We start from the raw sequence: 13,704 nt of genomic DNA, 5'->3' as shown, positions 1-13,704 counted from the left end.
GTGGAGGGATGCCATCTCCATATTCAAGAACAAAATATCTCTAGTTCTCCTAAATAAAAGGTCCAACTTTACATTTAGGTCCCAACAATGAATTTATAAGTTTTTTAAAGTGTGTTAATTTTTTTCTGTAGCCTATTAACATGGTCACCCTGATGTTAGTCATTTTTGACATGGGCTGTTATCATTGGATTAAATAATTTTGATGTTCTTGAGAAGCATCAGCTCTCATCACTGCATTGATAGAACAGGTGTGTGCCTCCATTCGTGCAGCAAACAGCAGAGCAAACAGTTTTTTCCACCACATATCTGTAGTAATGTTACATTGAGCACACTCTGTCAGTCATTGGTGGGTCTGTTAGTGCGTTTGTAAAGAAATATAATATGGAAATCACATTGTCATATTGCGCAATGTTCACGTCCTCTGACGATACTTTAGAACCAGAGAGCGTGATACAGCGAGGGGACAGTCATTAAATCAATTAAATGTGAGATGAAAATGAGGTAAGTTTAAAGTATTAGAACTGTTTAAATTTAAAATGTTATATGTAACCACAGACTTTCTAGCTGTCGACTCTCCGGGATTCACTGTGAAGTTGTGGCCTCAGCTCTAAAGTCCAACCCCTCCCATCTGAGAGAGCTGAACCTGAGTCACAACTACCTGAAGAATTCAGGGGTAACGCTGTGTGCTGGACTGGAGAGTCCAAACTGCAGACTGGAGACTCTGAGGTCAGTTCCTGTGTTGTGCTCATAGACAGTGTATATCTGCTGAATTTAAATCATAATTGAAGTTTCAGTTTGGTTAATTTGTTTCATGAGTTTGCCTGAACACGGATCAATAACCCAGTTTGTCAGTCCGTTCTCTTACACTTAGACTCACATATCACAAAAATCCATATGTTCAGGCTTCAAGTCCTGTGTTTGGGTCCACCAGTGGTTTGGACCAGTGTCCTCTGAGATAGTTAATCCAATCACCTGGCTGGTATTTTTTTAATGATGTCTTCTCTTTGTTCTGTGGAGCAAATCATCTGGCAGCATCAAGTTACAAGAACAGCTGGTTTCCCTGTAAATATAGTCAGTAATCAAAAGGAACAAACACTTTGAAAACGTTGAGCATAAATAATGAGCTGCAGGTATGTTTGTTCAGGAAGGTACTAGATTACATTTCAGATGAAGAGAACTTTTATCTCACTTCACTCTGAGCAAACTCATCCACTTCATATTATCTCATATCAAACCACAGAATGGGGCTATTCTCATCAACACACAACTAACTGAGTGTGAGTTCTGCTTCATCCTCAGTCCTCTTTAGAAATGGATCAGATGTGCACAATTATTATTTCTTATATAAAGTTCTATTTATTTAATTTTGGTCATTTAATGACATGATTGTTGTGAATAAGGAGAAACAAAGAAAGTAACAAGTTTATTTTGAATCCAACATGTCTGATTTGATGTCAGTGTACTCACACAACTTGTTTTTAACCTTTATCATGTCAAGTTTAGATGTTTTCAGGAGTTTATATTTTCTAACCTTGTTCATTCTAAGCCTTCAGCTCTGAACACACTATTAAACAAGCAAATTATTTAAAGCAGGAACATTGTCTTCTAAAGTCACATCATTTATTCTTTGTTCAGATTGAGGAGCTGTAGTTTCTCAGAGATCAGCTGTGCTTCTCTGGCCTCAGCTCTGAAGTCCAACCCCTCCCATCTGAGAGAGCTGCAGCTGAGAGGAAACAAGCTGCAGGATTCAGGACTGAAGCTGCTGTGTGATTTTCTGCAGAGTCCAAACTGCAGACTGGAGAGTCTGAGGTAAGTTCACTAACCATTTCTTGTGTAGATATAATATGTGGTGAACATCATACTGTTAGTTATTAAAAGTATGTTTATGTGTATAATTGTTGTTAATGGTCACAACTGTATACAGAAGATCCTCTGAACTAAAGTTTGATTTAAACTGATGAAGTCATTTTAATATGTTTTAAAAAATAACGCTGTGTCATGAACATTGATCCTTCAGACACACACAGCTGTTTAAAGGATCAATATTGTATGACTGACTGAGGTCTAGATATAAGTTCAAAGTGTACACTAGATGTTGGGATTTCAGATCACTATTGTATTCTGTTTAATGCTGCTTGGCTGACTGAACAAGTAGATGGCTTGAAAGTGGTCAAAAAACAAACAGACAATTTGTTCAGATAAACCTGATAAAATAATGCTATTAAATTTGCCTGTCCACCCTCTGATTTCTTCCCTGTCTTTATGCGACAATTTAGTAAATCATTTTAACTTTTCATAGACGACATCGCACCTCTCCAAAATAAGGTAATCTCTGTTAAAACAAAAGCACCGTGGAGAAAAATGGAAGGTGTTAGGTTTCTAAAAAAATCTCATCTTCCCCACTGGTCTGAAACAGGCCATTATTACACCACTGTTGAAAAAAAAGAAATCTGGATCCATGTGTTCCTGAAAGCTATAGACCAATCTCAAACTTATCATTCCTGGGGAAAATTCTTGAATAGGTTGTTTACCAACAATTGTATACCTGTCACACAATAATCTGTTAGAGCTATACCAATCTGGTTTTAGAATCAATCACAGCACAGAAACTGCTCTTGTCAAGGTGGCTAACGATCTTAAAATTAATTCTGACAACCACAAAGTTTATGTCCAAGTACTTCTCGACCTTAGTGCAGCCTTTGACACAGTTGACCATGCAATTCTTCTTCAGCTTCTCGAGCACTGTTTGGGCATCAGAGGTACAGTTCTTAATTTGCTTTCTTCCTATCTCACTCGTATATTTTTCTTTGTTTCCATTGGCAAATTTCAATCTGATTTAGTTAACATAACATATGGAGTTCTTCAAGGGTCTATTCTTGGTCAACTGCTGTTTATTTAGTATATGTTTTCACTTGGGTTAATCAGTCAGCAATACAATATTTCATAACACTCCGATGCTGATGGTATGCAATTATACATATCAGTCTCTGCCAACAATATTAGCCCAATGACTAATTTCAGTAAAACATTGGATGAAGTCAAACATTGGATGGCCTGTAACTTTTTACAGCTTAATTAAAACAAAACAGAGGTTCTTTTAGTGGGTCCTAAGACGTTGAGGCAACAGATTTGCCCTTTATTTGCTCCCCTGTCTGTACCCTGTGAGAATGCAACAAACTTGGGTGTCATTTTGTATGCTGAACTTAGAATGCAGTCTTGGATATATTAGATGCATGTTTTGGAAGCTATCATCTGAGGAATATATCTAAAATCAGATGTTTATCGCAATCAGATTCTGAAAGATTCTGGTTCATGCATTAATTTCCAGTAGATTAGATTACTGTAATGCTCTTTTTGCTGGATTGAAAAAACAGGCGTTGAATAAACTCCAGCTTATTCAGAATGCTGCAGTCAGAATACTGACAAAAACAAACAGTTTGATTTAATTGATTTTAAAATACTTCTAATAATTTTTAAATCCATGAACACCTTAGCTCCTTCCTACACTGCTGACATGCTCACTGCATACACCCCGGAAAGATCCCTTAGATCAGTGATTCCCAGGGTGCAATACAAGCTCACAACACATGGCAAGGCTTCATGCAAGTTTGAATGTCTGCTTTTTCAAAAGTAATTTAGCATATGCAAGTTTAAATTTTACCTCATAACCCTTAATAGGGCACTCTTTGAAATACTTGCAAATTCCAAATTTCAATCCTATTGGAGGATATTACATACAGCCAGAATGTGTAAAAAAAAAAATATATATATACATACGTACCCGGGGGAGGGGGATAATATTTTGAGAAAAAAGTTTACAAGATTAAAGTGGCAAATCTACGAGAAAAAATGTGCAGATTTATGAGATTTAAAATGGTGAATCTGCAAGAAAAAAGTTGCTTTTTCCCCACTTTTTTCTCGTAAATCTCCAACTTTTTTGCGCAGATTTGCTACTTTAAATCTCTTAAATCTGCGACTTTTTTTCTTGTAGATTTGCCACTTTAATCTAGTAAATTTGCAACTTTTTTCTAGAAAAATAACTATTATTTTTATTCATACTTGGCCTTAATATGCCTTCATAGTCAAGTTCTCCTCGGCTGTTTCTTGCAGATTTTTCTAAATTTTCATTTTTACATTGGAGGTCAAGGTCAATAAAGTTAATATTATTCTATTATTATCATACTGATTGGTGACCAGACGGTGACACCATGACATTTGACCAAAGTTTACAGTGGTGAAAATGTGGGTCCCTCAAGAAAAAGGTTGGGAACCACTGCCTTAGATCATCAAGTAAAGGTCTCCTTACTATACCAAGGCCCGACTCTCTGGAACTTGCTACCACACAAAATAAGGTCTGCTACATCAGTGTCTTCTTTTAAAGGCAGACTAAAAACATATGTTTTCATTAACTTTTAATTAGGTTTTTAATTTCCCTTTTATATAAATTGTATATCCTTTTAATTGTAATACATTGGCATCACACGTCTTTGTTCATTTTAATGTTTTATATCTGTAATAACCTACTTCATGTTATATTTGTAATTTTGTTTCTTTTGTCATGTATAATATTTGCCTATTTTCTTTTGTTTCTTTTGTTTTTTCATTTATTGAAGACTTGACTTGACTCTACTCAAGTCAGAGAAAAGCTCAAAAAGATCTATAAAGATTATAGCACATCTTTTACACACCTTTGCCTTTGGGGCAAGATGGCGCCAGCACTGTGCTCACTCCTAAGAAGAGACGCGCTAGGAGGCGCGGAAAACGCGCCGGTGTGCTTGTCCGAGTCAAGGCATACCTTCGCCAGGCTAGAAGCCAAGGCACTCCTCTTTGGCGATTACAGCGGCAGTTTGTTTATTCCGGGACGGGGGCTGATGGCTCGATTCCAAGCCTGTGGACTGCGGCTCGTTCTGGCGCGCCCATGCTGCGCCATCTGTCTCGTCATCAGAAGAGCGGCGTACCAGGACCTTTAAACTGCAGCCCTGGAGTTCTGGGGCGGCAGCCTGGAAAACGTGGGGTGGATTTAAGTTTACTGCGACCAATCCCACTGTGCTCTGTGGACACGGCCTCTGCAGCAGTGATTCATATCGGCCTACTAAATGCCCGTTCAATTGCGAACAAATCATTTTCCTTGAATGAGCTTTGTACACGTGAAAAACTGGATATTATGTGCCTTTCAGAGACATGGCAGAGACAGGAAGAGTTTATTCATCTAAATGAACTCTGCCCAGTTGGCTGCTCTGCTGTTGGGAAGCCCCGCCCCTCTCGTGGTGGTGGAGGGCTTGCCTTTGTCTATAAAGAAAATTCCACCTGTCAAGTGATCCAGGCCCAAGAATTCACCTCATTTGAATCACTGATGATTAAAGTGGGCTCTTCAAACCCTTTCTACTGTGTTTTAATCTACCGTCCTCCTGGCCCCGCTGCTGTCTTTCTAAAGGATTTTAGTGACTTTTTATCTTCTATATTAAAGTTGGAATCTGTTTTAATCCTTGGGGATTTTAACCTTCATGTTGATGACAGCTCATCCCGCTCTGCAATGGAACTTTTATCGCTGACTGAAGCTTTTAATTTTGAACAACATGTCTCTAAGCCCACTCACAATAAAGGCCACATTTTGGACCTAGTTTTTACACTTGGCCTGGACATCTCTAATATGTCTGTGAATGATGTCCATGTGAGTGACCATAGTATTGTTTTGTTTGATCTGCTCTTCCGCCCTGAGCCCAGGTCTCCAAAAGTTAGGTCCCAGAGACGTGTTATCTCTGCTAATACTGCAGACAGGTTTTCCTCCCTGTTTGACCCTCTCTTGTTCACGGACTGCCTTGATATGGACAATCTCATGCATTGTTTTGACGATCACTGTGTAAAAATCCTGGATCAGGTGGCTCCTGTCAAATCCAGTGTGTCAACTCAGAAGAAAAGGTGCCCTTGGATCAATGAACGCATCTCAAATCTCAGGAGACTTTGTGGATTTCCACAGACGCTCAGTCTTTCGACAAACCTTGAGGTGCACAGGCTTTATCTCAGGGATCTCATGTTCTCATACAATGAGATGGTGGAGAATGCCAGATCTGACTATATCCGTCAGTTGGTCATGGCAAACAAGAGAAACCCTAAAGTGTTGTTCGACACTATAAATTGTCTTGTCTATCCTACTTCTCCAGTTCTCCCTGTTTCCTGTGATGCTGATAGCAATGATTTTTTAAGATTTTTCATAAACAAAATTAAGACAATTAAGGATAAGATCCCGCCCCTGTTGTGTGATTCCCCTGCTGGCACAGAGCCTGTCTCCAACGTGTGGTCCTCGTTTGAGTCTGTGACCCTTGATGATATTTCTGCGCTAGTGACTAAAATGAAGCCCTCCTCTTGTTCATCCGATGTCCTTCCTTGCAGGCTTTTTGGTTCTGTGTTCAATGTAATTGGCCCCTGGGTTACCAAAATGGTGAATCTCTCTCTCTCCACTGGTGTGTTTCCCAGTGCTTTTAAACATGCTATAGTGGAGCCTCTACTCAAAAAAGTAGACTTAGACCCGACAGACCTAAAAAAATTTCAGGCCTATTTCCAAGCTCCCGTTCTTATCTAAAGTCTTAGAGAAGGTGGTCTCTGAACAGTTGTCATCTTTTCTGGATCAAAATAACATCCATGAGACATTCCAGTCTGGGTTCCGCAAACTCCACTCTACGGAAACAGCTTTACTGAAAGTGTCCAGCGACATTATGATGTCTGCTGACTCTGGTAAATGCACTGTTTTAGTTCTCCTGGATCTGTCCTCAGCTTTTGACATTGTTGATCACCGCATCCTGCTGAGAAGATTGAGGGACCTAGTAGGACTGTCAGGGCTAGTTCTAAATTGGTTCTCCTCCTATTTAACTGGTCATAGTTTTAGTGTCTCAGCCAACCAAATAAGGTCTGATTCAGCGGACCTGTTATGTGGTGTCCCCCAAGGTTCCGTTTTGGGCCCTATATTATTTCTGCTGTATTTGATCCCCTTGGGTAAGGTCATCCAAAGGTTTAGCAATGTTTCTTTCCACCTGTTTGCCGATGATATACAGCTTTACTGTTCCTTTAAGCCTACGGAGGTCCAGAAGCTTGACTCCTTAGTCCAGTGTTTAGTGGAAGTGAAACAATGGCTTTGTTAAAATCCTTTACAGCTAAATCCTGATAAAACTGAAACCCTGGTTGTTGCCCCGGAGGACTTAATTCCAGATATAAACAAGTACTTGGGTGATTTAAGCCAGTCAACTAAACCCACCCTGAGAAATCTGGGCGTCATATTTGACAAAGACATGTCCCTAGTAAAGCATTGTAAACAGCTCACGAGAAATTGCTTTTTTCAACTGAGAAAAATCTCCAAACTCAGAAAAATGGTGTTGCATAATGACCTAGAAATCATTATTCATGCATTTGTGTCTTCTCGGCTAGACTACTGCAAAAGTTTGTTTTCATGTCTTAACAAAAATGAGCTGTCGCGTCTGCAATTAGTTCAGAACTCTGCAGTGAGAATTCTGACCCGCACGCATAGGTGGTCTCACATTTCCCCTGTTCTTAAAGCCTTACATTGGCTCCCTGTCTCCTATAGAATAAAATTAAAAATTCTGGTTTTAACATTCAGAGCCTTACATGGCCAGGCTCCACCCTACATATGTGACCTGATACAGCCCTACACCCCCACTCGGGCTCTGAGGTCTACAGATCAGAATCTGCTCATGGTTCCACGCACCCGTTTTCGAACCCAAGGTGATCGAGCTTTCCAGGCTGTTGCTCCCAAGCTTTGGAACAGTCTCCCTCCCTCACTGCGCTCAGTAGATTCTGTTGTCACTTTTAGAAGCCAACTGAAGACATTTTTATTTGTTCAGGCTTTTGATTAATTGTTTCGGGACTGCTATGGTTGTTTAAATTGCTGTTGTTTTGGTCTTTTAAAACTTGTATGTACATTTTTATGTTATGTGTATGATTTCTATGTGAAGCACTTTGTGACTTCTGTCTGTGAAAGGTGCTATATAAATAAAGTTTACTTACTTACTTTACTTAATGTTTAGCTGTACATTTAAACCCTGAACACATCTGATTGGATTTTAGATATATTTTATGTGCATCATTTATTCTTTATTCAGATTGAGGGGATGCAGTTTGTCAGAGATCAGCTGTGCTTCTCTGGCCTCAGCTCTGAAGTCCAACCCTTCTCACCTGAAAGAGCTGGACCTCAGTGAAAACTACCTGCAGGATTCAGGAGCGAAGCTGCTGTGTGATTTTCTGCAGAGTCCAAACTGCAGACTGGAGACTCTGAGGTCAGACACCATTTTTACTTCTGGGCTGAGATGATTATGATGTTAAAGTGGTGTTGACATAAGGCTGATATTATACTGATCCACACTGAGTATCTGAATGCTCAAGTCTGTTTACTTCTTCAGTGGTTTAGTCCTCCACTGGATCATTCACTCTGAACCGCTTAAATACTTGGTTGGCTGTCCTAGAGTCAGCTACAAGCTCATTTCTGTCCATAGTCCCTGGGCAGGAAACAAAGAATAACAGAAAATGTACAATATAATTTAAGCACAAGTAGTATAAAAGGTTGTAGATAAATATGAGAATAAAATATGATAACAAGCAGTACATATTCACTGAACAACAGCAGCAACAGGGATATATTTTAATCTTATATTTGACATCATAAACATAAAAATACATAAATAGAACAAATATATCCAGTATTTTCTTTTTCCCGCATTGCTATGATGCTATCTGTTGCTTCTAATGACTGAATAGTTTAAACTAAGGATACTTATTTTTGCAGTTAAATAGTCCAATGAATTTAAGTGGAAAATATTGTATTTCAAGACAGTGGTGCCTTTTCTTTACGAGGTAATAAGAATTAAAGATCAATCTTAATTTAATTAATTAGTTATTAATTATTTAACTGAATAATCTGCGTTTATATTCCTACAATATATAGCACAAGATGGAAACAGAAGTGGCATGAAATTCACACTTTTCACCTTTAAGCAGTCTGTTCTCCCACAACCTCTGGAGAACCCGTCCCACATGAACTATGTGCTCCTCAAGGTTGAGAATATGAGTATGTCATCCAGGTAAACAAACGCAGGATGGTTTTAGGAAGTCTCTAAAAACATAATTCACCATAGCCTGGAAAATGGCTGGTGCATTGGTTAATCCTAATGGCGTGACCAGCACCAGCGGTACCAGGGAGACTCCCAGTGTTCACATGAGCTCTCTCCCTGCATCTCTCTCTCAACCTATTATCAACTTTAATAGCTAATTAATTAATAGCTATTAATTCTTGCAACGTCTTAGTCTCAGCCCTACCCGACAGAGAGAGAGAGAGAACATTTACCATTGGTGAAAACACCCCCTAGTCGATTATGATAAAGCAACTTGACCCATTCAGTAAACTCTGTACCTAAATCAAATTCCTTAAGTGTAAAAAACAAGAAATCCCATTCTATATGATCAAACGCTTTTTCTGCATCCAATGACACTACCATACCTTTAAGATTATTTTGTTGTGTAACCTTCTAACATTATTACACAAGTTCCTTCCAGTAATAAACCCTGTCTGGCTGTTATTAATGATAAATGGAAGGATTTTCTAGTTTCTAGTCTTGAGGCTAGTATTTTAGTTAAAATTTTGAAATCAAGATTTAGTAAACTGATAGGTCGGTAGGATAAGCACACATCTGCTGTTTTATCCTTCTAAAGAATTAGGCTAACGTTCGCCTCTGTAAGCGTTTTGGGAAGGGCTCTCTTCTCAAAGGAGTGGCAAGTAAAGATTTCACCAACAACAGCTAAAAATGTTTATAAAAATCCAAGCTAAAGCCATCAGGACCCGGAGCCTTTCCTGATTGTAAAACACGAACTGCTTCAGTTATTTCTTCCAGTGTTACAGGTCCATTCAATACTGTCTTTTGTTGGTCATTAGACTTGGGCAGATTCAGATTGGAGAAAAAGCCCTCCATGAGTCTAGAGACCACTGCTGGCTGCTCACTCGTATATACATTTTCATAAAATTCTGTAAAAACCTTATTTTTGCCTTTGCTATCCATTTTCACCTGCCCAGAGACGTCTTTAACTGAGGATATGTTCTGAGAGTCAGATCTACACAGGCTGGCTAAATACTTGCTGGGTTTGCTACCAAATTCATAGAGTTTTGCCTTGCGAATCTTATACTCTGCTCTGCCTTCTGAGTGAGCAGCGAGTTAAGTGTTGCTCTTGTGGTCAAAGTTGCTTTAAGATCAGTATCCATAGGGTTCTGGTTGTATGCCCTCTCACCCTCAGATAGCTGTATCTCCAATTTCCGTTGCTCTTCTTGACGCTTTCGTTTTGTGCTCTTTTCATAAGACATAATCAGACCACGGTAATAAGCCTTACCTGATGTATCCTCCTATTTTATGGGGGACATGTGTGATATTACATGAAAAGAATATCTGTAATTCAGTCTGAAAAGAAGATATGAAATTTGGATCATCCAACAGATTATTATTAGACCGCCATTGACTTGGTCGTTACTGTGCCTCTCCATGTGAGAAATTTAAGTAAACGGGAGAATTGTTCGATATCGTAATGCTCCCAATCTTGCAAGATGAAACAGAATACATCATTGTTTTAGGAACAAAGTAGTCTATTCTAGAGTTACTTTTATGCATTCCAAAGAAGAATGTGAACTCTTTGTTGTTTGGATTCAACGTTTGCCACACATCCAGGTATCCTAGTTCTTCACAAACATCAGCTGTTGCTCACGCCAGTTTATTAGGGCTATTTCCTTCAGCAGGTGACTTATCAATGTGAGGGTCTAATATGCAGTTAAAGTCTCCACCAGCAATTGACTGAGCAGTTTAACTATGCCAATTCTGAAAAAGCTTTTGTTATGAGATCAGGAGGATGACCTGATTGGGCATAGACAGTTAAAATAGAAATATTTTAGCCAAACAGGCTTCCTTTTATTGCAACATATGCATTTTCCTTAGTACAGGATTCTAGTGTAAAAGGAAGCCGTTTGTTAATAAGGATGCAAACTCCTCTGCTATTGGATGTGAACGACGAAAAAAAAAATTACATGTCCTACCCATTCCCATTTGAGTTTTTCATGTTCTACCACACTGGGTTACAAACGATCCGGCAACAAGTGAAGAGACTGGGGGTCAAGCCACACCCATTCACTCACACACACAGAAAACCGACAGGGGAGGAGACACATACTAAAGGAACACTTAACAGTGGAGTGCTCCCAGTTTGGTTTTATATATTCCAGCTCTATGTCATATCTCTTTATTACATCATGTTTGATTTTATGTCAGATTATGTATAGATACCTCGCTTCAGAGGGAGAAAAAAAAGGATGTGGATTATATCTTTTATGGGAGAGACATGGATCAATCATTGTGTACATGTTGTGCACACAAGTTGTCTCACTCCATAGAAGCACTTTGCATATTTCCAATTAGAAAACCTTTTTTTTTTTTTTTAAGAATGAAAAGAATGTCACATAACTTGTTTCTAACCTCCATCATGTACCTACGCAAATGTACCTCCACATGCATCAAACTGTGCTTATGCCATGTTCTGCGTACCTTTCTTTGGTGCCTCCCAATCAGCGTTGAATTGAGCACACATGCATGAGCCACCAACCACGCCCTGGCTCCTCTTGCAAATGAATCCGCAGATGACATGCAAATTACAGTAAATCGCCGGCATGCCTGCTGATTATCGATAAAACAATGGCAAATCAACTTGCTGCCACTGCGCGTAAGGTGGAAGTGCTGATCTCCGAGGTGGAGGCAGGAAAATGTGCTATTAGGTGCCTTAGGTCTGGGATCAGCAAAAGGTGTCACTGAGACCTGCACCATTGCAGTGTCACGTGTCCCTAAACTCATGCTCAGTCTAAACTGTACCATTGCCTCTTTCCTCCAGAGCCAACAGAGCAGCCTTTGATGATGATGATTTGGCACACATTACGCAATTATTTTTATGCATCAGTTTATAAGCCACACTTTGCCTATACTTTTTTGTCCCAATTAAACATAACATACAGGATCAAACATGCAACAGACTGATTCTGAAAGGAGAGGTACCTGTGCGTCGTGGATTACTGTGCACCTGTATCGTTAACATCTCCATGTTCAACCAAAGGGGAAACAGTCAGCGATTGTGACTTTGACACAGTAATTAAGGCGGGTTATCTGTGAAAAATTTGTTTCAATAGGTTTATATTTCACTCCATATTAATCAGAAATACTTTTTTGATCCCCGGAGGGAAATTCACTATATATGTATATAAAATGGTGGAAATAGCTAAATATATAGACTTAAGAAAAGACAGAAATATACAGACTTCAACATACTATTATTGCACAAGTAAGCAGCAGTAGCAGGTGAAATATAAGATATAATTAGATGATAAGAATCAGGAGTTTCCATTTTCTAAATTAAACTAAAAAGTTTCTTCAGCTCTGAACACATTATTAAACACTGAATGATTTTAAGCAGGAACTTTGTCTTCTAAAGTCACATAATTTATTCTTTATTCAGATTGAGGAGCTGCAGGTTGTCAGCGATCAGTTGTGCTTCTCTGGCCTCAGCTCTGAAGTCAAACCCCTCCCATCTTAGAGAGCTGGACCTCAGTGACAACATGCTGCAGGATCCAGGAGTGGAGCTGCTGTGTCATTTCCTGAAGAATCGGCACTGCAGACTGGAGACTCTGAGGTCAATTCACTATCTGTTACTTTTGTAGATCTAATATGTTTAATCAACAAAGGAACATAATTTATGTACAAACATTTCATAACATGGCACACGTTTTATTTTTCTTGTACTAAATCTAATCCGCAGTCACTAAGGACATTTTGAACAAACTGCGCTTTAGTTAACAAATATCAACATTGATTTACTTTATTGTTAATGATCACATCTGTATACAGAAGATCATCTGAACTAATTATTGATTTAAACTGATAGTCATTTTACTATGTTTTCAAAAATAATGTATCATGAACATTGATCCTACAGAATACACACAGCTGTTGAAGGATCAATATAGTATTAATACTCTAAGGACAGACCTGACAGAGCAGCAGCATTTTATTAATCCGTGTTGACATGAATAACTTTATGAATGTTGTGGTGACATTTGGATGATGTCTGTAGAAGGCTGACATTATGATGATAAATAACACAATTGCAGTCACTCTACTCAAATTAGATAAAAGCTCATTGATTATGACACAATAATGTTGAGCTGCACATTAAAACTTGTACACCTGTGATTGGATTATAAATACATTTTTATCTGCATCATTTATTTATTCAGATTGAGGGACTGCAGTTTCTCAGACATCAGCTGTGCTTCTCTGGCCTCTGCTCTGAAGTCCAACCCCTCCCATCTGAGAGAGCTGCAGCTGAGAGGAAACAAGTTGCAGGATTCAGGAGTGAAGCTGCTGTGTGATTTTCTGGAGAGTCCAAAACGCAGACTGGAGACTCTGAGGTCAGTAGAGGGTTTCAGCAGTCTTGTACTGAACACAGCCAGAAGCTTGTTGTGATCATGTGTTTGAGTTGTTGTGTTCATATCTCCAGGAAATAAATCTGGATTACAGTTGACATTATCACAACATGTACAGACAGCTGTCCTCATTCATCATATCTGATCTAAAAGTGTTTGATCATAGAGCTGTGTCAACTGTATAGTGTTGAAATGAG

The 13,704-nt window shown here is 39.0% G+C and overlaps 1 protein-coding gene across 3 annotated transcripts in view; it reads left to right on the top strand.

The window, feature by feature from the left end:
* The window catches only part of LOC131989367 (peroxisomal acyl-coenzyme A oxidase 3-like), a 43,881-nt gene that overhangs the window by 4,663 nt on the left and 25,514 nt on the right, over nt 1-13,704 (top strand). For 2 of the 3 annotated variants that reach the window (XM_059354557.1, XM_059354558.1), the window contains 5 exons: nt 556-726; nt 1,636-1,809; nt 8,112-8,285; nt 12,541-12,714; nt 13,319-13,492. In XM_059354557.1, coding sequence (XP_059210540.1) covers nt 556-726; nt 1,636-1,809; nt 8,112-8,285; nt 12,541-12,714; nt 13,319-13,492 — 867 coding nt within the window. Of the gene's footprint in view, nt 1-555; nt 727-1,635; nt 1,810-8,111; nt 8,286-12,540; nt 12,715-13,318; nt 13,493-13,704 lie in introns of those variants that run through there. The other variant, XM_059354559.1, reaches the window with a different exon arrangement.

This window comes from Centropristis striata, chromosome 17 (genome assembly GCF_030273125.1).
Source record: "Centropristis striata isolate RG_2023a ecotype Rhode Island chromosome 17, C.striata_1.0, whole genome shotgun sequence".
Lineage (NCBI taxonomy): Eukaryota > Metazoa > Chordata > Actinopteri > Perciformes > Serranidae > Centropristis > Centropristis striata.
This window is presented reverse-complemented; position numbering and strand designations above follow the sequence as displayed.